Source organism: Megascapheus bottae, chromosome 18 (genome assembly GCF_031878675.1).
Source record: "Megascapheus bottae isolate mThoBot1 chromosome 18, mThoBot2.hap1, whole genome shotgun sequence".
Lineage (NCBI taxonomy): Eukaryota > Metazoa > Chordata > Mammalia > Rodentia > Geomyidae > Megascapheus > Megascapheus bottae.
In genome coordinates, this window is record NC_143526.1 from 10,691,263 (window position 1) to 10,716,624 (window position 25,362).

The window sequence follows — 25,362 nt, forward strand, 5'->3', positions numbered from 1 at the left end:
GGTCTCCTTGCTGCATAGTTTGTGCACGCCAGTGCCGGTGTGCAAGGGGAGCAGCCAGTCACTGTGTGTGCTCCTGAGTAGCTAGGATTACAGGCACAGGCCACCAGTTGGGGGTGAAGGTGGATATTCTTTGCCATTGGGGTGTGGGTACGGAGATGGGACTTGGAGTTGAAACAGTAGAGGTATACTCTGAGGTGGTCATTTGCCCCCATTATAAAAGATGTATGGCAGAAATTTTAGACCTGGCTATGAAGTTTATTTATCTGTAACATTTTTATCTTTAGCTTCAATTCAGCACGTCAGTTTGAGCATCATTACTTTCATCTCCCATCTCCAAGCTCCCCCTCATTCTGTGTTGGGATTTGACCCCACTGGTAATATGAGTCCTACAAGGAGTCCATCCTGTCCTCCTGAGTTTCTTTTCTTCTTCTTTTTTTTTTTTGTGGGTCCTGGGGCTTAATCTGACCTGGGTGCTGTCCTAGAGCTCTTCAGCTCAAGGCTACCGCCCTTCCACTGGGCCTGGGTGTTGTCCCTGAGCTCTTCAGTTCAAGGTTGCCCCCTACCCTGAGCTAAGCCCCACTTCCAGTTTTCTAGAGGTTAACTGGAAATAAGTCTCAAGTCCTTTTGTGCCTGGGCTGGCTTTGAACCTTGATCCTCAGATCTCAGCCTCCTGAGGAGCTAGGATTACAGGTGTGAGCCACTATAACTGGCTTCCTCCTGAGTTTCTAGTCTATTTCCTGTAGTGGACTCCACCTCATCAGACATCCTTCGAGGATACAGAGAGCAGGTGCCTTGGTCTGACTGGAGATTTGGCTCATGATGGTCTTCTTCCGGTCTAGGGAATTCCTGGGGAAGTTGGAACCAGAACGCCAGCATTGAGACTGACCTGTGAAGGGAGCATGAAGATTGAAGACCTGCCCTCCTCCCCTTTTCCTCTGGTCAGCAGCCCAGCACCCTAGGGCTCCTGAAATACCCACGGGAGCCCAGGAGTCCAGCACCTTTGGAGAGAGGACTGAGCCACAGCGAGCAGGGATGAAGTCCCGCCTATCTGTGGTGCACGTGGCTGGAGCCTGGATCTGTGGTGGGCATGTGGCCCCTTCTTCCTCCGGCTTCCACTCTGCTCAAGTTCTCGTTGGGAAGATTTTGTGACAGCAGTGGTGTCACCTAGTTGATCCTATACTTCCTGAGCTGAGCACAGGAGCCTGGGAGGGGGTGCAGGGGTCTCAGAACAGCTCTGGGATTTCTGGCAACACGGCTGGGAATGTGGAAGGACTGACTGCCCTTTCTGCCTTCCCGGCACATGCAGAATCTAGTGTAATGGATCCATCATCCCTTTGGCCATGTCCCTGCTTGCCTTCCTCGGCTGTTTCTGCCTCCTATGGCTGCCCGTTTATCCACAGAGGAAAGGTGCCCAGATCTGCACTCCTTCCTGTCTGTCCACCTATCTGTCTAACCTGGCCGTAGACTGAGCATTTATTTAAGAATAAAATTGTGGTGGTGGTCTGTTTCGTGGTTTTTCCCTTACAAAGCTGACCCAGGGGTGCTAACCTAGGCCTCACCCACAACCCCAGGGAGTGGGCAGAATTCCCCACGCGCCCCCGCCCCCTTTCCAGATGCGAGGGCTCTTCTGATTCAGAGCTTGCAGGTAGCCTTTTCCTAAAATGTACTCCTACCTAGGTGGCCCTTTCCCTGCTCTGATTAGGAGTGTTGGGCTTCGTCTGTCCATATATATATATATGTGTATATATATATATATATACACATATATATATACACATATACACACACACACACACACATATACATACATACATACATACATCTGCTTGGAGAAAAGATTAAACCCCAAGGCCAGGGATTCTGACATGCACCAATCTATTCTTCTCTGGGGCATCTCATGTACAGATGTGGATTTAAAAAAATTTTTTTTTTTTTTTTTTGCTCAAACCAGCCCTCTCTGTAGCTCTTCACACCAGTGTGGTAAAGAGAGACATGGATGTAGTCACATCTCAAATCAAGAAACTTCTGGGAGAAGAGCATGCATGGCGTAGTAAGAACAGGCCCATTCTGTCTGTGGGTTGGAGTTCAGCGTTTATCTTTCTACATCCTGCATCTGTAGAAGGGAGGGTCCAAACCCACCAGGGATTCTGAGACCAGCATGGTCACACCTTCCCCTTCTCAGAATCGTACTTCAGGGGCCGGGAGTTTGGCCTAGTGGTTAAAGTGCTTGCCTAGCATGCATGAAGACCCGGGTTCGATTCCTCGGTACCACATACATAGAAAAAAAAAAAAGCCAGAAGTGGTGCTGAGGCTCAAGTGGTAGAGCTCTAGCCTTGAGAAAGTCCAAGGACAGTGCTCAGGCCCTGAGCCGAAGCTCAGGACTGGCAAAAAAAAAAAAAAAAAAGAAAAAGGAAAGAATCGTACTTCAGTTCTCTCAAATATTTTTCCTACACCAAGTTAAAACTGGACTGCTGAGTTTCTGACATTCATTTTGGCCAAAGCCCTGATCTAACTAAAGGGTGTGCATTTCCCACAGCTTAGTGTTTGTACTGCTCCAGATTGGGAAGGCCATGAAGTCTGGAACACCCTGTTAACCGCCCCCCCCCCCCCAGCCTCCATGTTTTACTCTGGTCTGTGCCAGTGGCCTCTGAGTCACAAACAGAGCTCCTGTATGTGCCAGTGGTAGTCTAAACTACAGTCAGGCTGGGATCCCCACTATCACACACCATGGCTTCCAGCACATATGTGAGGTGTTGGTCTCCGGTTCCACCCAAGTCAGCCTCATCCTTTCCCCCCCTTCTCTTTCTGTTCTGCAGACCACCACAGATGTGGGAGTGGGGGCAACAAAGCCAAATGCAGAGATTTAAAATGCAAGCTGTTAGTGCTGTTTACAGGTGTTTTAACAGGCTGACTGAAGACAAATGACGAGAGGGAGCTCAGAGCTGGCAACTGCTGTCATCTACCAGATAATTTGGGCCAAGCTCCACATACCCAGTGGGGTCGCAGATCATTTGGCTGCAAGACCTGTGTGGTCAGGACTAAGTCTCATGTGAGAGTGGCTGTGTAGAAGAGGCTCACTCTGAGGGTAAGCTCCATGCTGGCAACTGTGAATGCATCCCAGGAACCATAGCTCATGGGGATCACAGCTGTCCTGGGCTTAGAAGTACAGCATCAAGCTGTGTGGCTCTAAGCAGGAGGGCCGTGCCCCGGCCCCCATACATATGTACATACATCCCACAGGACTCAGGTCCTTCCTGACTGCCTTTTGCAGTCCTGATGCTCTACTACCGAACTACATCCCTGGCCCACCCTCTTGATTTTGGACTCTAGCTGTGTATACTTAGCAGGAACCATTTGGTCCCCAGGGCCAAAAAATAAAAACTGAAAAATTGGAGGTGGGGGTGGCAGACACAGCGTGTAGAAAGCTACGGTTCACATTAGAAATGGAATGCTTTCTTTGTACCCAGAGAACAGTGTTCTCACCTGACTGGACTAGAGAGTGAGTGGGATTCTAGGCATGTACCCGGTGGAGATGAGAATGAACATTCTGTTGGCAGTCCCAGGATGATAGGTCCTAACTGCCCAGGCCTTGGTTACAGAGGAAAGAATGAGTCCATCTGCGATGGACGCCAACCCCAGGCTGTGGACCCTTCCTCCCACTTCCCGTGAAACCCCAGAGCTGAAAAGGCAGTAACAGAGACACCGTATCAACTGACCACAGACAGTTTAATCAGTTTTTCATGAGGCAGTAACAGCAAGTGGCAGGGTAGCAGTCATACACAGTGGCTTCACGGAGTACAGCCTCATGCACGGGGCCACCCCCACTGGGCAGAAGACAAGCCTCAGAACTTGTCCCCACCCCAGAGAAGACCAGTGATTCTGGCGAACTGTTTCTTGGGATAATCATACCTCGCAGACACTCAGGCCTGGGGTGAGGGAAGAGCCTCATTCCCACAGCCAGGTCCAGCATGCAAGGTGGTGTGGAAGCCTCTAGGACAGATCCACATTTCTCCATCCATCCCCCATGGTGACAGGCAGCACTGAGGCCAGGCGGATTCTGCCCTAACTCATACCTCAGAGGGGAGGGCTGGGTGGGCGCATGCTCGCATTCTCTCACCTGCCTGCGCAAGGGCAGAGCAAAAATGGCTCCTCTGGGCTTATAGCCACAGAAGGCTATTGCATTTATGGAACCTCAGGACATGGACAGGAGGTTTCTGAAGGTTCAGATCCAGGCAGTTGTCCTGCCAGCATCACCTCCAGATATATATTTGGGGGGGGGGGTGGAGGTCGGTCATGGGGCTTGAACTCTGAGCCTGGGCGTTGTCCCTGAGCTCTTCAGCTCTACCACTTGAGCCACAGTGCCACTTCCTGTTTTCTGGTGGTTAACTGGAGAAGTCTCATGGACATTCATGCGAGGGCTGGCTTTGAACTGGGATCCTCAGAGGATCTCTGCCTCCTAAACCAGTGCCTGGCTCAGATACAGAATTTGACTATGGAAGTACAAGTTAGACTTTCTAAAACAAGAGAAGGCTTCAGCTACTTTTTTCCTTTGAAAAAGCAGGATCAAGCTCTACCTACATCAGTCAGTCAACTTTGTCCTAACTAAGGCCTCTGAGATGTGGGTCACAGGTCCTTCCCTAATGGTCTCAAGCACCTACATTGGCTCCTGGGATGGCTACAAAGGGTTGGGCCCACCTGAGTCCTTGACCCACTTACCAGGAGCAGAATCCCAAGAGGGGACAAAGACAGGCGGCTGTGGGGATGAAGTCTGAAGGGTCCAACTCTTCCCAACAGGGCCAGGACGCCCTATGGCTAGTGGCCTACATGTTACCAAACACGGGTCTTCAGGCTTTTACCATGGCCACCTGAACAGACCTGAGAATGCAGATGCTCCAAACTAAAGACCTAAACTCATGGCAAGATAAGCATGGTTTCTTGGGGGTGTGGCAGCTGGCTCCATCCCTGTTCACATCTAGGGCCATCCAAGACCACAGATGCTGCAAATGCCATTATTTCCTTTGTGGGAAACCAGGACGACAGCACTGAAGAAAAGTGGAGACCACCCGCTGCTGGCAGGGTGTTTGGAAACTGACTCAAGTACAGTAGCCAGATACCCACTGGGTCCTCTACATGAGCGCTTAGTCCTTGGGGAGGTTGGGGGGAGGGATTTGCAGGTCAGAGGGCTCCACGCCCCAGATGTCCCGGGCATACTCTGTGATGGTCCGGTCACTGGAGAACTTGCCGGAGCAGGCAATGTTCCTGATGACTTTCCTGGTCCACTCTGTGGGGTTCTGCAGGGGGAAAGGGATGGTTAATCTTCCGCACCTTTCACAAGGCTGAGGTCGCCTAGGAGAGCCTGAGTTTCTGCAACTTTAGGACTGTTCCCAGATGAGCTCTGGGCCCCCTGGGGTAGGCTTGACAGGAAAAGAGGAACTTAGAGACTCAGGAAAAGCTACATTAGAATTGATGAGAATGAGGGGGAGAGTCTCAGTGCTGGCAATTCAGGTAAGCAATTGTCTAGGTGGATTCAACACTTTAGACAAAGTGGTCCCCTTTGACCCAGGGCTTCATCACAGCTCCTCCAGAGCTCCTCAAGCTGCCTTAGGCTACAGCCAGCACCAGAAGAGGCCTTCAAGATAGTCAAACTCGAGGTCAGCCCAGATTGAAGGGTCCTGGCGGGGTGACTTGGTTTCTCGACCTCTTATTTCTGGTCTTGGCTGTCAGGAGCCATTTCCCCCAGGAAATGACAGCAGCTGACCTAAAAGCAGGTATGACCCACTAGTGACAAAAACCCAAACCACTGGCCTCAGGAAAGGGCTTGTTTCTAGTAGAAGTGAAGAATCTGACCTAGTCAGCCCATCATTCCCCAGAGATCCAGCTGCTCCCTGCTGGTCTCTGGGCCCATGAACCTTACCCGGTACAGCTGGTCGACCTGGGCCTGGCATTCCATGTAGGCTTCATAGTCTGCAAACACCTTGAACCTGAAACAGTGTCAGAAGGCTGGGTCAGGACAGTAAGCAGCAGCCACCAAGGAGTCCTACCTGGAATGGAATGGCCTTTGTTGTCAGGGGCCCATTCCTCAGTAGGCTCAGGAACTGTCTACCTAGCCCTCAGGTCATCCCTAACTCTGTTGGGGACCAGGGTAAAGGAGCCCACTCTGTTTGTGGGTATCAGGCTGTACCAGATCCATTTGTCAAGAGGGCATCATTATACTAGAAATGCTATTTTAGGAAAAAACGTTTTTTTCAGCACACTATTCCTTTAAGGGACTAGCATTTACAGTGCAACTACATGGATGCTTGGAGCTATACGCATGCCCACTCAGCCTGCAGACGCAGCTATGAGCCCATTTCACCTGCCGCCCACAGGCTTTTGTGGAGAGATGGCACCTCCTTTATCCCTGTATTCCCAAGTCTAAGAACTGATGCAGACAAAAGTGCAGACTTGTGAACTATTGAAAGGTATTTCAATTTACTATTGAGACAGAAGCACAAATCATAAAATTTACTATGGTGGCATATGCCTGTAATCCTAGTTACTCAAGAGACTGAGCTCTGAGGATCACAGTCCAGGCAGTAAGACTGTGAGACTCTTGGCTTTAATTAATCACTAGAAGTGGGACTGTGGCTCAAGGGGTAGGACAGAAGCCTTGAGCTGAAGAGCTCAGATACAGTGCCCAGCCCAGAGTTCAAGCTCCATGACACACCAAAAAAACCCCCAAAACTACTGTGTGTTGGTACTAGGGTTTGAACTTGGGGCCTAGATTCTCAAAACTGGCATTGCCACATAAGCCACAGCTCCAGTTGTGGCTTTTTGGTGCCTAATTGGCAAAAAGACATGGACTTTCCTCCCTGAGCTGGCTTTGAACCATGAACCTCAGATCTTAAGTCTTCTGTGCAGCAAGGTTTACAAGAGTGAGCCGACAGCACTCGGCAACAATATTACTATTTAATAAGTTCCTCTTCATGTATAGATTACAAGATGTAATATGTGACAACCGGATATTTTACATTATATGATGTAATATGTGACAATTGGAAACTTTACATTGTTCATTCTCTTTGCACTTTTTCTCTCTGCAAAGAATTTTTATCCTAATATATTTTTCGGCTGATTTTTATTGATCACCCTGAAATACTTCTCTAGCAAAAATCATTTAGAAAATTTTTTATGAAATAAAAATGTTCCTCCTCCATCATAAGCCTCAGTAGGAGGGTGTCCAACTTTTTAGCACAGATATAAATAAGGATATAAGGTGGTTTGACTGAAACTAGCTGGTGACAAGAGTCCTAAAAATGGAAGAGATTGTTGGCCTCCATTAGACTCAAGTTTTCCCAGCAGGAAAGGATGAAGAGCAGCAGAATCCCCTGGCCTGTCAGGTAATTACAGATCAATTTTAACCATGTGTTAATGACTATTTGATGTACCCTATTTTTCTTTTTTCTTTTTTTTTTTTTTACCAGTTGTGGGCTAGAACTCTAAGCCTGAGAGCTGTTTTGGGGCTCCGTCTGCTCAAGGCTGGCACTCTACCACTTAAATCACAGCCCCACTTCCTGCTTCTTCTGTGATTAATTGGAGATAGAGTCTCATATACTTTCTTGCCCAGGCTGGCTTCAAACCATGATCCTCAGCTCCAAGCCTCTTGAGTAGCTAGGATTACAGATGTGAGCCACCTGTGCCTGGCAAGTTACTTCTTTTTAACTGCTAGGTTCCTGACTGTTGCCTGTGCTCCCACTACTGGCTTCCACCCAACCTGTGGACAAGTCTGCCAGCTTCCTGTTTCTACAGTCATCCATGAACTCTTGGGGAGACACTTCCAGTCTTGCACTGTGTTTGGCTGTCTGGTCAGCCATGAGTTCTCTCATGCTTAGATAAAGCCTCACAAAAGCCCAAGTCTTGTCTTCTTCCAAACAATATAATTGTCAGCCCACCAGAAAGACCCAATTGTCTCGTGGTGGCAGCTGAAGAGAAGCAAGCAAGAAGGAGTTGTGCCCCACCTGTCATGGTTCATTAGCATATTGACCACATCCTTGAAGCACTCTGGGTCCTTAGGAGAAAAGAAGCCACTGCCAATCTGGTCCACCGCCTGTCTCAGCTCAGGCAGGCGCTCATAGAACTCCCTGGCATTGTACCTGTGGAGAGAATTGGTGCCCTTAGTGTTCCCCCAGGCTGGCAGCCTTGGAGAACACGTAGTGAACACAATCCCCAGCTTGTGTCTAGGGTTCAGGGGACCAGCTGTCAACTATTCGCTACTAGCCCTTGAGAAGTAAGGATTACGTGTTGACATACTGTAAACCTCTAGTTTAAAGCAATGTTGTTATTACAAGCTGTGTGATTACATTTATGACCCACACTGTATTTCTATAAATGAGGCCGAGCTGCTCACAAACCCACCTTGCTGTGAAAGTCTAGGCCAAGCTTTAAAAATCCCAGAAGCTTCCCTGACAGGATCACCTTGGTGAACCCAAAAATGAAGGAAAACCAGCCAGTGTAAGCCATAGTCATCAGAGGACCTAGGTGCAGGGAGCAGGCAGGAAGATTTGGGGGGAAGCCCTCTACAGGCATGCAAGTTATCTGAGTGATGAGGACAACTGCCTTTTGAGGTACATCGTGAACCCTACTGCTGTTTTAAACATCTCACTGACTCCCTAAGACCTTTAAAACCCAATTGCCTTTTAAGTTTTCTCAGAACAAGGGCAGAAGTTCCCAAGGATATCAATGGCAAGAAGGGAAAACTATAAATCTCAGATAGGAGGAGGTGGGGTGCCCTATATGGGGTCCTAGGGCAGAAAAGGAGCATAGAAGGAAAGACTGGTGAGCTTAAGAATACAACATGGACTTTCACAGCTAGCCGTGTACCGCACTATGACTTACTTAAACAAAAAGGAACTGGGAGAGAAACAATAGGGAGCTGGAAGAGAAGGTAGATGGAGATCTCTGCATGAAAGAAACAAAAGTATTTCAAAATAAAAGGGTAATTGACAAGTTAGGCCGGAGAACATCAACAATGGGGCCCTAAGTCAACTGTGTGCTATTTGTCATGGAGGTGTCTCCATGTCTATGGACTGCTATAGAGACCAATGCAGGAGCGACCAAGGCCCTACCCAGCAGCCTCAAACTCTTGAAGGGACTGGTGGTCACCCAGTGAGCACATAGGCCCCACAGGGCCAATCAGCCTTGGCCTCTGCTCCATACCACTGTACACAGCACCCTCCCCACGGCTGCCACACACTTCAATGGCATCCGCACAAACTCACCCTTTCTGGTCCAGAGCCTCCACATCTTCCACCCTCATGCCAAAGATGAAGAGGTTTTCAACTCCAGCCTCCTCGGCCATCTCCACATTGGCACCATCCATGGTACCGATGGTGAGTGCCCCATTGAGCATGAACTTCATGTTGCCGGTGCCCGAGGCCTCGGTGCCCGCAGTGGAGATCTGTTGTGACAGGTCAGCAGCTGGGATCACTGTAGAGGGTGGAAAAAGGTCAGTACCAGGCCCTGCTGTCTCATTTACCCAGCCATTACCACGCTCCCTTCTTCCAGCCTACCCCTGAGTCTGCCAGTGAGCTTTCTGGGGGACCCAGGGACCAGGCAGCTGTCTCCTTCCTGGTCCTTCCTTGATCAGTACAGTCTGAGGCATGGGTTCCAAAATAGAGACCATTGAGGAAATGGCTAATGGCATAGGATTTTTGTTCTAGAAGTTCAGGGACCAAGCCAGTCTGTCAACTAGGACTCTCCTCACTTGCTGACAGTGTGGTTCCTTCATTTCCATGACACTGATATCTTGTTCCATTTCCTGATAAAACTTGGATCGTGCAAAAGGAACCTGGACTCCTGCAGGTCCAGAGGCTGTGATTCTCGTGCTTATGCACACAGAAGTTACTGGGTTTGTACAGAATGGACCCTATGCTTGTCATGTGGCAGCTGAGATGCAGCAGTCCCCTAGAAAGGGATGTGTTCTTACACACTCTGGCTGGACACTTGGGTCTCAATATCCTAAGCTGAGACAAGGCACAGGTGTAACTAGCCCTCGGGTCATGTGGTCCATCTGTGTATTCCCAGGGCAAGTCCAAGGAGCTGGAGGGAAAGCAAGAGGCCTTGGTGCCTCATGGCCAGTTGTGAATATGGGACAGGAGACAGCTCATCTCAATATAAGAGTGAGAAGGGATTCAAGAAAATAGAAAAGGAAAGAACATTTGAGTGAGAAATTCTTAGGAAGATTTAGCAACATGCCAAATTTCCAAGGCTAGCACTTAAAGCTCAAACTTCCCTATTCTTTTTAAAGTACTCTACCACTTGAGCTATGACTTTTTGGGGGGGGGTCTTGTTTTGGCTTTTTTTTTTTTTTTTTTGCCAGTCCTGGGCTTGAGCTCATGGTCTGAGCACTGTCCTTGGACTTTCTCAAGGCTAGAGCTCTACCACTTGAGCCTCAGCACCACTTCTGGCTTTTTTCTATGTATGTGGTACCGAGGAATCGAACCTGGGTCTCCATGCATGCTACGCAAGCACTTTAACCACTAGGCCAAACTCACGGCCCCCGTGTTACCTTTCTCAGCCAAGGACACTCGGTAGTTCTCCAGGAAGATGACTTTGAGCTTGTCACCCACGATGGGATCATGATTGACAACATCACCAATGGATGTGACCAACTTGATGATCATCTTGGCCATGTGGTAGCCAGGAGCTGCCTAGAAAGGAAGGTGAGGGTTAAAGGAGAAATGCTTTGTTCAGGGGCCATACAGGAGCCAGCACAGCTGGCAGTGATGATCTTCTCCCAAGAGGGTGAACTGTTAGCCCAGTGCAAGTCTAGCCAGTAGACAGCAGGCCAGACCCCATATTGTGGCCCTGCTGGTTTGGGAAAGAAGACCTGGTTCTGTCCGGAGGATGAGGCATATACCAAGCTCTCCTCAGGAGGTCACCTCATTTGTGATGTTTGTCAATTTCAAATTTCCATTTTTTTTTCTTTTCTTTTTGTGGGTCATGGGGCTTGAACTTGGCCTAGGAGCTGTCCCTGAGCTCTTCAGCTCAAGGCTACCACCCTACCCTTGAGCCAAGCCCCACTTTCCGTTTTCTAGAGGTTAATTGGAGATAAGAGTCTCAAGTCCTTTTGTGCCCAGGCTGGCTTTGAACCTTTACAGATCTCAGTCTGAGTAGCTAAGATTACAGGCATGAGTCACCACACTTGGCTCAAATTTCATTTTCTGATTCCAGCCAGCATCTCAGAAATTGTGAGATAAAAGAAACAAAAGACTTCTAGAACTGTTAATTTAGAAGAAAACAAAAAATCTAAGCAATATAGTAACCATATCAAAGGGATATATTCAGAAAAATCTAGCCTAGGGATAATGACCCAATTTCTGTAACCAGTGTATTTGGAGGGGAAAATGGTATGTGTGGGAAGGGAGACCTGAGTCAGGTGCTGGTGGCTGAGAACAGTGATCGCAGCTAGTTGGGAAGCTGAGATAGGATGGTGGTTTGAGGTTGGGTCCGACATATACTCCAGACCTCTTCTCAGTCAATAGCTGAGCTTGGTGTCACACCTGTTTAGCTCAGTCACATGGTATGCTAAGATTGGAAACATCATGGTTCCAGGCCAGCTAGGGAGAAAAGTTCAAGAGACGCCATCTGAGGAGCAGGGCATGGTGGTACATAACTTGTTATCACAACTACAATAGAAAGCATAAAAACAGGCAGACTACTGCCTGGACAAGAAGCAAGACTAGGGTCCTGTCTCAAAAACCACCACCAAAGGCTGGAGGCACTGATAAAGCAACTGCCTCACATATATAAGACCCCAAGTTCAAATCCAAGTACCTACCACAAAAGGGAAGAAAGACATGAAAGGAAAATCTTATCAATTAAGAAATTCAGATATCTAGCTTAGCATTGATGGTTCACACCCTGTAATCCTAGCTACTCAAGAGGCTCAGATCTGAGGATTGTAGTCTTAAGCCTGCCCGAACAGCAAAGTCTGAGACTCAGCTAATCACCAAAAGCTGGAAATGCAGCTGTGGCTCAACCCTTAACCAAGTAAGGTCAGGACAATGCCCCAGGCCCTGAGTTCAAGCCTCAGAACTGGCCTTAAAGAAAAAGTAGGTGAGGGGGTGGGGAGACAAAACAAGGTGAGGAGCCATCTCCCTGCATCACCTTTACAAGTGACAAAATCCAGGGGAAGGACAGCTCTGCAGACCAGGGATAAATACCTGTGCCCACTTCACACGCACCAGCCAGTTGGAGTTCGACCTGCACTTGGGTGACCTGCCCCCTGGCCCAGGACTACCCCTCCTATCAAAGCTGGGAACCCACGTATCCCACATTCCCTTAATAAAGCCCCAGCTGTTGTCAAGTATAATGAAGCAATAATATTCTAGTGTCACACTAACATAAACTGAAACCACACTGGAGTGGCCTCATGTGGTAGATAAATCAGCCACCGCCACCCAGTGCCTTTCTGATCACAGAACATGAAATCCTGGGAGTAAGCGGGGACAAGGGTGTGCACCCTCGGATGGGCCTCCAACATGCCCACTGGGGAAGCCCCTACTCCTGGGGGCTAGGCATGCAGGCCCCAATCCCATTCTCACTTGTTCAGCCAACTCTGTCAAGGGCTTCTCTTATCCATAAGCACCTCAAAAGCTAGGTGCCCTTGGCATTGTGTGTACACTGGCATCAGCCTTCAGAGGGTGAGGGGAGGGGAGGAGAAGGAGGGAATGTGTGTATCCTGGGCCCAGGATCAAAATGGTAAGTGGAGATGCTAGCTCACCTTTCCCCCTATCATAACAGTCCTGGGCACAAAGGTCTTGGTTGGGTCCTTCTTTATTCCTGCAGGACAAAGGGAAGAAGTTCAAGTGAGATAGTGGGAAACGGACCATCCCTCCCCAGTATTCCACAGTGACCCAGAAACCTAGAATCTGGATAGGTAGGTTTGGCAAAGTATGTGTTATAGCGTTAGAGGCACAGGCAGGTGGCTGTAACAGACGGCCCTAATACTGCTAAGAATTTAGTACATAAGTTCTCCTTAGCCTTCCTACTTGAGGAAGGTCAGCCAGGACCACTGTCATTGTACCACAGACACCTTTCCTGGAAGGTTCAGGAAAAGTCCAACCTGGCAGCCTGTCTGGCTCTGGTCCAATATTCAAGGCTAGGGAGAACATGAGAGCTACGTGTTTTCTGGTGTGTTTTAGCGTTATACAATGGAAGATCTCATTGTTACCTTTCCACACAAGAACTCATGTTTTTAAAACATGCTATAAATGGCTTGATGACACTGAGATGAGAGGTGACTCAAAGGAGGCACCTGGCACACTCTCCTGCCTAGGCTGGCTTATAAATTAGGGGTACAGACACCTAGCTATTCTAATTTTCATGTGTACACATTAAATACCTCAAATAAGCACACTTTTTTTTTTTTGGTCGTGGGGCTTGAACTCTGGGCTTGGGCACTGTCCCTGAGCTAAGGCTCCCACCTTTCCCCTTGAGCCACAGCTCCACTTCCGTTTTTCTGTTGGTTAATTGGAGATAAGAGTCTCTCAGACTTTAGTGCCCGGGCTGGCTTTCAATCATGATCCTCAGATCTCAGCCTCCTGCGTAACTAGGATTACAGGCATGAGCTACCGAGCCCTGCTGCGCAGTCTTTTTAGAAAAGGTAAAACTTGTAGAAAATATGAAGTAAAGTGAAGCCAAACCTGCTTTGGAGCCTACAACACCTTACCTCCCCTGAGGCCTTGGCCTCCAAGGTTCCATAACCCCTTGGGTTTTAGCTTACTGTTCACCTGACCATCCAGAAAAGCATGGCCATGTCTGAAAATAAAACACGTAGCTCCCCAGGACCCACACTCACGGTTGTACAGGGTGATGATATGCAGGCAGTTGAGCAGCTGCCGCTTGTACTCATGGATCCTCTTCACGTGCACGTCGAACATGGATGATGGGTTGATTTTCACCTTATACTCCTGCTCCAGGTGTGCAGAGAACTTCAGCTTGTTTTCCTGGGGAAAAGGAAGAAGAATGGCCACACAGTTCACACAAATTGCCCTGTAAGCTCTCTGAGATCCCAGTAACTCTGGCTTTCCATTCTGCTCACTCCATTGGGGGAAGAGGACACCAGAGAAAGAGCAGAGAAGGGTGATACTAAAAATGGACATGCTGGGCCAGGAGTGGCAAAAATAGAAAAAGCCTAAGTGCAAAACAGGAGAGTCGAAGGTGGTGAATGTGACATGGACACACGGGGAGGCTTGGGAATAAGCAAACGTTTTAGAAGCTCAAATGGAGATGTGTTTGGTGCTACGAATACCATGACCCTACCAGACAACACGTTGGGTGATAGGGACCTGGCCCTTGTCGAGTGACAGAACAAGACTCCCATGGCAGGTGGCTTCCAGAAATACCTCTACACACCCACTGCCAAGACAGTGACCAGGGTAAAGCTGGGAACGGCTGGGATCTGCTACCACCAGTCCACTGATGACTGGAGGTCAGCAGGATCCTTGTCTGGGAAGAGTGGGTCCCTAACTCCCTGATGCCTGGTGAGGGATGCTGGATGGGCCCACAGAGGCTGGGGCATGGACAAAGTGAGGACTGAAGCACTGGGCGGGCCTACCTGCTTGACCTTGGCCACATCCCTGATGAATGCCTCATCACTGACCAGCGGCAGCAGCTTCTTCAGTTGGCTCAGGTCTGTCAGGAAGTCTTCCCCTATTCTCTGGAAACATGAAATGGACATGCGGCATCTGTTCAAGCCCTAGCTTTCTTCCATCTGTCACCTTGTGCCTCTGCTTCCTCAGAGACCCACAACACTTCCTCTCAGGACCCTCATGGCCATATGGCATGGGGACACCCCTGCCCTGCCCTCAGCCTGCTCAAGGGCTCCACCAGGAAGGTCCAAGTCCAACAGCTCAATCATTTCCAATGAACTCATAAACTTCCCTGTCTTTGACTGCACTGATCCTTGACTGAGATGTCCCAGCACCGGCTGACGGATGGGACCAGCAGAATGAGGGGTGTCTTCTCATAAAGCAGCAGTTTCTAACTATCTATCTGAGGCTCCGGTGCTGACCGGGCCTCTCTGAAGCCTCTCCTCATTTGTCCTCTAGAAGTGTAGGAGGACCTGGCACGATCCCAGACCTGCCCAGTGTTGCTCCCAGGGGAGCCCTCCCTGATCTGAGCCCCTGTTGGGAAACCTCCCCACACCAGCCGCAAGGTGCTATGGTCCTAGCACAGTGCCCATAGACATGTGAGAAAGAAGCTGCAATGTCTTGGGCTTGCTCCCTCCCCTGACATAGCGAGCCTTCCACAGGCTCTCAGAGGCACACTGGCCCCATCCAAAGCCTAAGTGATCTTCTGAACCTGTGCACAAGGCAGAGAGGGAGCAGTGTATGTGTTCCCAGGAGCCTTGCCTGAGTCTTTCCAGGGCCAGAATGCCATCAGCTCAACAACTATCACTCAGTGAAGGGCTTGGTGACACTGCCAGTGACAGCTGCATAGCCTGTAACTGTGGTCAGGACTTCCCGTGTCCCATATCCCAATAGGACACAAAATCAAGTCAAGACTCACTTCTACGATGATATCCGCCAACCCAGGGTTACACAGTAACAGCCATCGCCGAGGCGTGATGCCGTTTGTCTTATTCTGAAACTTCTCTGGTTCTAGCTCATAAAAATCCTTAAAGCTACAAACACAGAAAACAGGAAACTGTCACAAATGTGTACAAGAAAATATAAGGTGCTTCTCAGGAGACATGAGGTCCTAAGCTGGCTGTCATGGTGAGGTCTTGGTGCTCATATGGTGAAGGAATGGATCATATCAAGCCCCTGACCACCACCTCCCCAAACCCTGTACACCTGGCCTCACATGGGGTGTGGGTGGAATATGGACAATGGCAGATAGAGCATTAACTCAGCTTCTGACTGAAATGCCCAGGAAGCAGATGAGGAACAACTGGTGGAGGCAGCAGAGAGCACAGGTGAGCTTGGGGGCAAGGTCAGGGTAGCTGCCTTCATTCCCACAAGTGGGCATGGGGATTATGTCATGTATCTTGGTTATGGTGTGTAATGGCAAACAGTTCTACAGCTAAACCTGGGTACTGGGAAGGTGCTCCACCAGCTCTAGGGAAGCCCCTCACTCACACAGACTGTTTCACAATCTCCGAGTGGATCCTGGCCACACCATTCACAGCATGGGATCCGATCACACACAGGTGTGCCATGTTGATTCGCTTGCAATCCCCTTCCTCGATCACAGACATCCTCCTCAGACGGTCCACATCTCCAGGAAACAGGGCAGCTATGTGCTGAGGCCAAGGACACAGAGCACACACAGGCTCAACACACAGCAAACCAGGAAACAGCCCCAGCAGGGCTGTACACACAGACCTGCACCTGGACACTCTCCTAGGGACCCATATCCGGGAAGGATGGATGATTACCCCACAGGCCTCACCCTAGACTCATTCCTGAGCCTGGAATGGGACCTGCAGAGCTGCACTAAGGACAGACACTGGCAGGGTGGGGGAGGAAGCTGGTGCAGTGCCCCTGTTAAGCTAAGCAGCACTCAACTACATTCCCACCAGAAGGACAGCTGCTTTCTCACCCAAAGGTTAAAAAGGACATGGCAGGTATGGCACCATAGTTCATGCTGTAATCCTAACTAGTTGAGAGACTGAGACTGAGAAGACTGTGTGTGATTCAAGATCAAGTTCTTGATGGCTGCACATGGGGGTATGCACCCGTTGTCACAGTAGCATAGTTATATGTCTGGGCAGGAAGCAAGAGCACATACTGAAAACAAGTAGTGGGAGGAATGGCTTGGAAATAAGATCACCTGCCTGGTGAGTGTGAGGCCCTGAGTTCAAACCTCAGTACTGCCCAGTTTGTGGCTATGGTAGAACTCATCAATACTCCTTGCTGTGTATGTGCATATATATGTGTATGTGTGTGTGTGTATAGCCTTGGGTTCATCCATAACACCATACACAAAACACAATTACTCTCAAACCCATGTTCTTCACTTCTATACCATTGTCAGACAGCACCAGAAGGACAGATAGGACTGTTAATCATCTAGGGTTTCAGGATACACACAGGCCAGCTAGAGACACTGATTTCTATCTAACCTATCTAACCTATCTAAAGCCTGCTTGGAAACTGGGACTTTAAAAGACCTGAGTCAGGGGCCAGGAGTTTGGCCTAGTGGTAGAGTGCTTGCCTAGCATGCACGAAGACCCGGGTTCGATTCCTCAGTACCCCACATACATAGCAAAAAGCCAGAAGAGGTGCTGAGGCTCAAGTGGTAGAGTGCTAACCTTGAGAAAATCCAAGGACAGTGCTCAAGCCCTGAGCTCAAGCCCAGGACTGGAAAAAAAACAAAACAAAAGACCTGAGTTAGTCAATCCCACAATATAGTGTGGAAGTCAGGCGGTGGTCAGCCAAGAACTCTGCTAGGTATCAGTCCCGGGACTCCAAGGAGTACACATCTTCTCTCCCAGGCTAGAGGGGAGATGGGCCTCCACCCAGGCACCATTAGTGGACAACAATGGCATGGATAATGTCCCCACCCTGCGCCACTGCCCACGGCAATGCTCACATCCAGGTGCCGCTGGTTGATGGCATAGATGATGTCCAGGTGCCTTGGTAATAGCTTCTCAAACATGGACACAGGCCAGCGCTCCAAGGCCTCGGGCAACACAGTGTGGTTGGTGTATGCACAGGTCTTCTTGGTGATTTCCCAGGCCTAGACATTAAGAACAGCATGACAGTTTTGTTTAAACATTCCTAGGCAGACACTGGAGTCACAAGAAAGAGCCCAATGGCACTGCCCTGCTCTCCAGGGCTGGGCTCCCTCTCAGAGTCTATAGATCTGATAGGACACACCTAAATTTTATATCCTCCTGTGTGAACAAACACATAAATAACCTACACCCTGAGAATCACCTTTTCAACTCTCCTTTTCTCAACCCAACAGAATGCTGAGCAGTATCCATTGCTTCCACTAAGTTGACCTGCCACCCGTAGTATGGAGGGCACCGGTTATCATTGGGGGCTCCTCTTTCACTGGCCTGGATTGCAGGGAACCCAGTACTAGGCATGGCCTCACCGGGAGTGCACACAGCCCAAGGCCAGTCTATGAATGGAGTAAGAGTTACTTCACATTTTTATGTTAATATAGCTAAAGCTCAATTAATGAAGTCCTGCCATACCAAAGAATCTAGGACCAAAGAAACTGGGTTATGAGAACAAGTCGTTCTAAAATAATGTCACACTAGAATGACATATACATATGTCTTGTATTTCTTAAATGCTAGGGTCTTTTTCACCAAACTTTAAGAGAAGAAAGAATCCCTACATACAAGAATCCCTAAAAAGTGTCAAAATCCGTTCCTCATTTCCTGTCTCCAGTACCCTTGTCCCGCTGTGCTGCCATTTCACACAGTATCCACCTCTGGATCCACTCCGTACCCATGGCCCCAGTGTTCTCAAAGGTGAAGTCTTCAGGCCTGCTGAGACTGAGGAGGTGCCACCTCCTAGGACCAGCTCACCCAGTCATAACCATCGCAAGCACAGGCTACGGTCTACAGAGAATGCCATCCCGAGACCTGTTCTCTTACACTCACCTTGTCCCAGTCCACCTTCTCCACATCCACCAGGATCCGCATGAGCTCAGGAATGGAGAGAGCAGGGTGGGTGTCGTTCAGTTGGATGGCCACCTGCAGGTCACACAAGGGTGCTGTTCGGCTGCCTCATCTCTCGTGAGCATCCAGTGATGGTGTGAAGGGCCTACCTGCCTAGCAGCTCCAGCCCCAGCCTTAGATCCCAGAAGGCCTGGGGAATGATCCAGGAGGATGCCACCGGCTCTGCAGCCAGCCATGTTTTGCAGGAGGTGGCAGGGGCTGCAGGACATACTCTTCCACACACAGGGCTTTTCTCTGGCTAAGCTGTACTTAAGATGGCTGCCAAAGGCCAGGCTTTGCCAGAGGAACTCTTCAATGTGTCCTCCCTGCCTTGATTCTTATCAGCCCCAGGAGAGGACCCTGGATGCACTCCTGACCCAGGATGATGAGACCCTGTGACATGGGGCACATTTCCAGCCTGATCCAGCCCCTCCCAGGATATGAGGAAGAACCCCTAGGAGTCTAAGACAACTCTGTCCCTTCTGATACAGAGTTTCCTCCCCATCAATCACACACCTTGTCAGGAAATGTCTCGAAACAGGTTCTCACTGGGTCCCGGCAGCCAAATCTGGATGACTTAAAGCGGCGAATGATGTCTTGGAGGGTAGCGGCCACCACAAAGTACTCCTGTTTCAGGCGGAGTTCCTTCCCCTCGAAGAACTGCCAACACAAGCACAGGACAGTCACAGCCAAGGTACCAGTTCAGGCTGGAAAATGTCAGACTGGGAGGAGTCCTGGGCAACCCAATTGCCCCTATGTCCAGGGTCCATTCTGAGCCACATGGAAGGCCCAGGTCAGATACCTAGCTCAACAACAAGTGGCCAAGCCAAGCCTGCCTGACACCCAGGCCTCTGTGTGCGCCTTAAGAACACAGGGAAGGAAGGGCAGTCAGCTCAGGGTCACCACTTGTATGATAAACCACAGGACAAATATAAGAGGACAAAACCCACAAGGAGTGACAACTAGGGAGGCACTGGCATCCAACAGCTCTGGAATGCACTTCAAGTCTAAGGGAAGGGAGAGCAGACAGTACTATTCTGTTTACATGTCTTTGTTATCTAGGCACAGATTACTTGGATAAAAGAAAGAGTTCATTTTAAAAAGTGCATGCTTCATCAAGTTAGGTATTTTTTAATGACTTCTTTTGTGAGTGTTGGGAATTAAACCCACGACCTCATATATGCTAAACACACCCTCTACCAATGAGCTGTGTCCACTCCAAGACTCTTAGCTGACAACAAGGACAATAGCAAGCTGCCAGATACTAAGTCCAGAGAATTAGGCACGGTCACCACCTAGCTAAACATGATGGGCAGGTGGAAGGAATCTTTGAAACATGTCCAGGTAATCCCAGGGACAAACGGGTCATTCAGTCCCTGCGGAACAGGATCGTCTACTAGATGCACATTCACAGGCCAGCCCATGGTCTGATGGGCTCTGCAAAGAGACACTGCCCACCCTGAGTAGGGAAGCATCCATCCAGACTAGACGTTCATGTGAACACACAGGACTTCAAGGCTAACCAAGCCCACCCTATTCCCAAGAGCTGCCGTGCAGTCCAGATGGGAGGATTGCCAGCAGCCCCACATGTACACACAGCCTGTGCGAGGTCAGCTCCAGGCTGACCTCCTGCTCACAGTCTAACTGGAAAGAGGCCTGGCCAATGAGCGTCACATGAAGTAGCTACTCACATTGTCATTGGGATACAGGACCCTGGATATGTTCTCAGCCAAGTTCCTGTCCAGGACGGCCTCGATGTAGTCCCCCACGTTGACTAAGGAGAGATAGCATCTGGGTCAGTACACACCTTCTCTCAGCCTTGTGAAGCGCAAGCGCCACAGCTGCTCAGCTGCCTCTTCAGGAAGACTGAGAAAGCAGGAGCTGGCTGGATAGTTCGTCTCATCCCCACAAAAAGGGTGCTCAGCAGGTCCCATAGTGCCCTACACCCACATATATCCCCAGCCCCTTCTCTTGTGATACAGGGTCCAAATGACTGTGACCCTGACTGCTGGGACCTGGATCTGTGTGCATTCTGCCTGGGCTCACAAGGGAGCTTTGAGGAGGTCAGGTACACCCAGGCAAGTGCTTTTCAGACAACGGAGGGGTCATGCTGGGATTTCTAGCAAAGAATGCGAAAGGGGGAAGGGAGTGGTGAGCACACCACTCTGGGAAAAGCCATCCTCGCAGAAACAGGAGCAGGGTGCAACGTACAATCCTGCAGCTTGAAGTCATTGGGCGCCTTGGCGGACCAGAGCCTCATGGTGTTGACCGTGTTGTTCTTATAGCCAGGCACTGGGGTATCGTAGGGCATGGCAAGCACCACCTGACCACAGGGAAGAGACACTCAGGATTGAGACCACAGGGACCCTGTTTCTTTCTTAGCCCCCGTGTCCCCTGCTAGGGAGGATCCTCCTTTTCTATATGCCCCTCCAGCACAGGCTATGAGCCCTGGGGCCCCAGGGCCTGGCCAGGAGGGAGGACCTGAACACTGTTCCAGACACTGGCCCAGGCCTGGCTCAGTTACCCAAAGCTCTGACAGCTCAGACACTATTGAGAGCCATGAGCCAAATATGGCACCAGAAGGAGAAGCTTCACAGAGGTGTTGGGGTACTGTTCTCACACACCCAAGGGGGAAAGGCCTTTACTACCATCAAGACAAATATGTTTCTGGATCCTGCTAGTAATAAGCAACAAGAGTCAGCGGGGTGGCCCCATGCTCAGCCACAGCCTCAGTACCTGTGTGTCCAGCCACTTCACGCCTTCGGGGGTGTGTTCCACTCTCCCATAGAAGTGCACAGGAAGCATGTATTCGGGTCGGGCTTTCTCCCAGGGGTTGCCATAGCGCAGCCAGTCATCAGCCTCTTCAATCTACAGAGGGAACAGCAAGGCATATCCATCACTGCACCTTTTGTTCCTAACCCCAGCCCTGCTTCATCTGTGACTTTTAGGGCCCAATTTTTTTTTTTTTTGGAGGAGAGGTCAGTCATAGGCCTTGAATTCAGGGCCTAGGTACTGTTTTGGTTTTCTGATGGCTAACTGCCTGGGTTGGCTTCAAACTATGACCCTCAGATCACAACCTTCTGAATAGTTAGGTTATAGGCATGAGCCATCAGTGTCTAGATTGATTTTTTTTTTTTTGAGATAAGGTCTCACTAAGTCATCCAAAATGGCCCTGAACTCAAGATTTTCCTATCCCAGCCTCCCAAAATAGCTGAGATTACAGGTACGTGCCACTATATCACACCCCAAACAATATTAAATAAACTATTCTCCACCAAACTGGAGCAGCTCTGACTTATACTCTGAAGTGCTGCCCTTGGCCTGAGTTTCCTGAGACTGCAGGTTGGGATCAGGCCCGTCTCACTGACATGGTCCTGATCACCTCGCTTGTTGTAGTTTGATGCTTTAACTGAGGTTCATCACTCTACCCCTCCCCTAAGGCCTCTGACCTCCTGAGATGTAGTCCCCTCACTCATGTCAGGAGGGAAGGCAGAAGGCAGGAATGAAAGCTACAATAACTGCTTTCTGATTACTCCAAGTCAACTATCCCTGAAGATGATCCCCAAAAGCATCACTCTCTATGCACGTCCAGGTACCCCTGGGAGCAAGCAAGCAATTCATAGCATCCTATTCCTTGCTGCTATAAGGCTGCCCCATCTGACTTCTCTGTCACCATGTCTGCAAGGAACCAACTTGGCCACATCAGGCAGAACCGGAAATGTCCAGCACAGCTGCATTTTCCTGCTGCACTTTGCAGAGGACCATCTGTAGGTTGTCTAGGAAATGCACAGCAGACAAAGCCTAATTGAAAGAATGCCTGCTTGCTTTCATAAGTGAGAAGAGCTGAAAACCAGTGAACTGGGCCAGTGTCACTCACCTGCCAGCCATTGACAATCTTCTGGTTAAAAATCCCAAATTCGTAGCGGATCCCGTAGCCATATGCTGCCAGCCCCAGGGTGGCCATTGAATCAAGGAAACAGGCTGAAAAATCCAATCACAGACCACGGACTATCAGCAGAGACTGAGGCTGCTGGGAATCAAGGCCCCTTGGGAGCTAACAGAGAGTCAGTAGTGACCTTAATCAGCTCAGTTTCATGAAAGGGGACATTCTCGCCCCGAAAGCCAGGGCTGTTCACCTATACCAATGCATAGGTGTGGGGAGGAGAGAGAAGGAAAACATAGTCCCACAGAGAATATGATAAGACCAGGTACCTCTTTACTGGCCAAGACTAGTTCCTCCACGCCAGTTTTCTCTCAGACATATGCATTGAGGCATGAGACCTCCCCACCTCTCCACATGGAGTTTTTTATACATGTTAAGAAAGCAGGTCTGGAAATTAACTAGTGACAGGTAATTCTAGGGCCTACAACACTTGTTCAAGCCCCAAGAATGGCAAAAGAAAAACCTAAGTAGGAAGATTGTAGTCCAGACGTATCTGGACATAAATGTAAAATCCTACTCAAAAACTAATGAAAGAAAAAAAGGCTGAAGGTGTGGTTCAAGTAGATGAGAATCTAATAAGTACAAGGCTCAGAGTTCAACCTCCAGTCTTACAAAACAAAAAACAAACTCAATTCCTAGATTTTAAACTCAGAAAACAAACTCAATTCCTAGATTTTATTTTTTTCTATTTTTAGTTTTTATTTGGGAATTCAAAATGGTGTTTTAGATATTTGAAGACATCCTTGTCTTCTAAAGACATCTTTTAGAACACATTTTTATCACATCAGTTAACATTTAATTATGCATGAGGTTACTCTCACAGTTGTAAGTCAAAATTATATGGAAAAGAGATTTTAAAAAATTTTCAAGTCTCTGGTTCACAAAGTTCAGTAGCACCTAATTTGAGAATGTAAAAATGGGGCAGGGAAATCCATCTCTTGGGGGTAGTGAATGATGAAAACCCATCTGCAAACACAAATTTCTCACTGACAACAAAGAGTAAGAGGGGCAGTCAAAACCCCGTGGTAGAAAATGATGTGTAGAATGTCCATTATTTTGAGTCTTTTTTTAAAGAATTTATTAATGTTGATTTTTATATGTATTTTAAATGACAAGTTTAACAAACAAGTGTTCAAGGAGGGAATCTCTATTTACAATCACTAGAGAACTTAATCAAAATTAGGCTAAGGGTTTGTATGTCATAGAAACATATTAATTTAATAAAACATTATGTCTATAGGGTCATAGGTTTTTATGTCTATATAGTTAAGTTTATATTTCCATTACCATGTCTATAGCTTTGGGTATGCAGTTATTGAGTCCTCACTCTTGTACTCTTTGGATTTAATAGTCACATATTAAGGATACCATGTACCTTTGAATGTCCATTATTTTATTTTTTATTTTTTGACAGTCCTGGGCTTGAGCTCATGGCCTGAGCACTTTGGACTTTCTCAAGGTTAGAGCTCTACCACTTGGGCCACAGCACCACTTGTGGCTTTTTTCTATGTAGCTAGGAATCCAACCCAGGTCTTCCTGCATGCTAGGCAAGCACTCTACCACTAGGCCAAATTCCCGGTCCCCATTAAAAAACAAAAACAAAAACAAAAAAACCCAACTAAATTCCTAGATTTAAAAAAAAAACACTGGGCAAGTTACTCAGTGGTACAGCACTTACCTAAGCATATCCAAAGCCTTGGGTAAAATCCTTAGCACTAGAAGAAAAGGAGAGGAAAGAAAAGGAAAGGAAGAAGGACTCCCACGTGGAACACTAGAAAATAAATACCCATGCAGGCACCTGAATGTTTCAGTCTGCTGCTGAGGAGACAAGTGAGAAAGATCAACAAATGAAAGACTCATACTTTGGTAAAGAGACTCAGAATTGGGCCAGGAGTTTGGCCTAGTGATAGAGTGCTTGCCTAGCATGCACGAAGGCCCAAGTTGGATTCCTCGGTACCACATACATAGAAAAACAAAAAAGCTGGAAGTGATGCTGTGGCTCAAGTGCTATAATACTAGCCTTGAGGAAAACCCAAGGATAGTGCTCAGGCCCTGAGTTCAGTCACCAGGATTGGCAAAAGAGAGAGAGAGAGACAGAGAGAGAGAGACAGAGACAGAGAGACAGAGAGACAGAGAGAGACAGAGGCTCAGAATTATAGGAGGGAAACAGATAATATCAAGCCATGGAAGGCTTGATGCTGTCTAGGTCTGCCATAGTGGAGGGATCCAAGCAGACAGCAGGTCATTTGCAGCAGGCCATAGAGGACTCTGGAAGTGGAAGAGGGGCATTGCTGGTAGAGGAGAGGACATTGTGAAGGAAAGTGGCAAGATAAGTACCTGGAAAAAATGGAAGGAAAGACACCATTTCACTGTGGGCACTGGCCTGAGGATGGATCAGCCTCAGGGTTTACCAGTGATCCCTAGAGCTGTCCCAGGACCTTTAAGAAACACACAGGCCCCGGAAGAGATCAAGGAGGCAGTGACTTACTCTTCCTTATAAAGGAGAATTCTGTATTTGCTGAGGAAGGATAAAGCAGGAAGTCCGTGATGCACAATTCAGTGTCACAATGCTAGGGGCATGGAAGGCTAGGACCCTAGCAGGATATGGTCTCCCAGAAGGCAGGTAGCAATGAAAGGATGTGCCTTGCTTAAGGATGGTGTGGAAGACTCACGTGGGAGTAAGGTAGAAGGGTGGATTTTTTTCTTTATATAGATTCATGTGCTGATTTATTCTAGAAAAAATATGCTAGGAAGT

The 25,362-nt window shown here is 48.7% G+C and overlaps 2 protein-coding genes across 2 annotated transcripts in view; one reads left to right on the top strand and one right to left on the bottom strand.

Moving 5' to 3' along the window:
- Abhd12 (abhydrolase domain containing 12, lysophospholipase) overlaps positions 1–1,503 on the top strand; it is a 77,495-nt gene extending 75,992 nt beyond the window's left edge. The window contains exon 13 of the mRNA XM_090351899.1: positions 840–1,503. Within this exon, the coding sequence (XP_090208025.1) occupies positions 840–879 (40 nt within the window). The 3' untranslated portion in view covers positions 880–1,503. The remainder of the gene's footprint in view (positions 1–839) is intronic.
- A 2,764-nt stretch (positions 1,504–4,267) lies between these two features.
- Positions 4,268–25,362, bottom strand: part of Pygb (glycogen phosphorylase B) — a 44,894-nt gene continuing 23,799 nt past the window's right edge. Inside the window, exons 4-20 of the mRNA XM_090351900.1 lie at positions 22,542–22,645; positions 21,401–21,532; positions 20,876–20,987; positions 20,356–20,438; positions 19,181–19,324; positions 18,608–18,700; positions 17,581–17,727; positions 16,125–16,288; positions 15,553–15,667; positions 14,600–14,701; positions 13,841–13,988; positions 12,764–12,822; positions 10,547–10,688; positions 9,258–9,465; positions 7,998–8,132; positions 5,915–5,981; positions 4,268–5,291 (exon numbers count right to left, since the gene is read on the bottom strand). Coding sequence (XP_090208026.1) covers positions 5,139–5,291; positions 5,915–5,981; positions 7,998–8,132; positions 9,258–9,465; positions 10,547–10,688; positions 12,764–12,822; positions 13,841–13,988; positions 14,600–14,701; positions 15,553–15,667; positions 16,125–16,288; positions 17,581–17,727; positions 18,608–18,700; positions 19,181–19,324; positions 20,356–20,438; positions 20,876–20,987; positions 21,401–21,532; positions 22,542–22,645 — 2,108 coding nt within the window. The 3' untranslated portion in view covers positions 4,268–5,138. The remainder of the gene's footprint in view (positions 5,292–5,914; positions 5,982–7,997; positions 8,133–9,257; positions 9,466–10,546; positions 10,689–12,763; positions 12,823–13,840; positions 13,989–14,599; positions 14,702–15,552; positions 15,668–16,124; positions 16,289–17,580; positions 17,728–18,607; positions 18,701–19,180; positions 19,325–20,355; positions 20,439–20,875; positions 20,988–21,400; positions 21,533–22,541; positions 22,646–25,362) is intronic.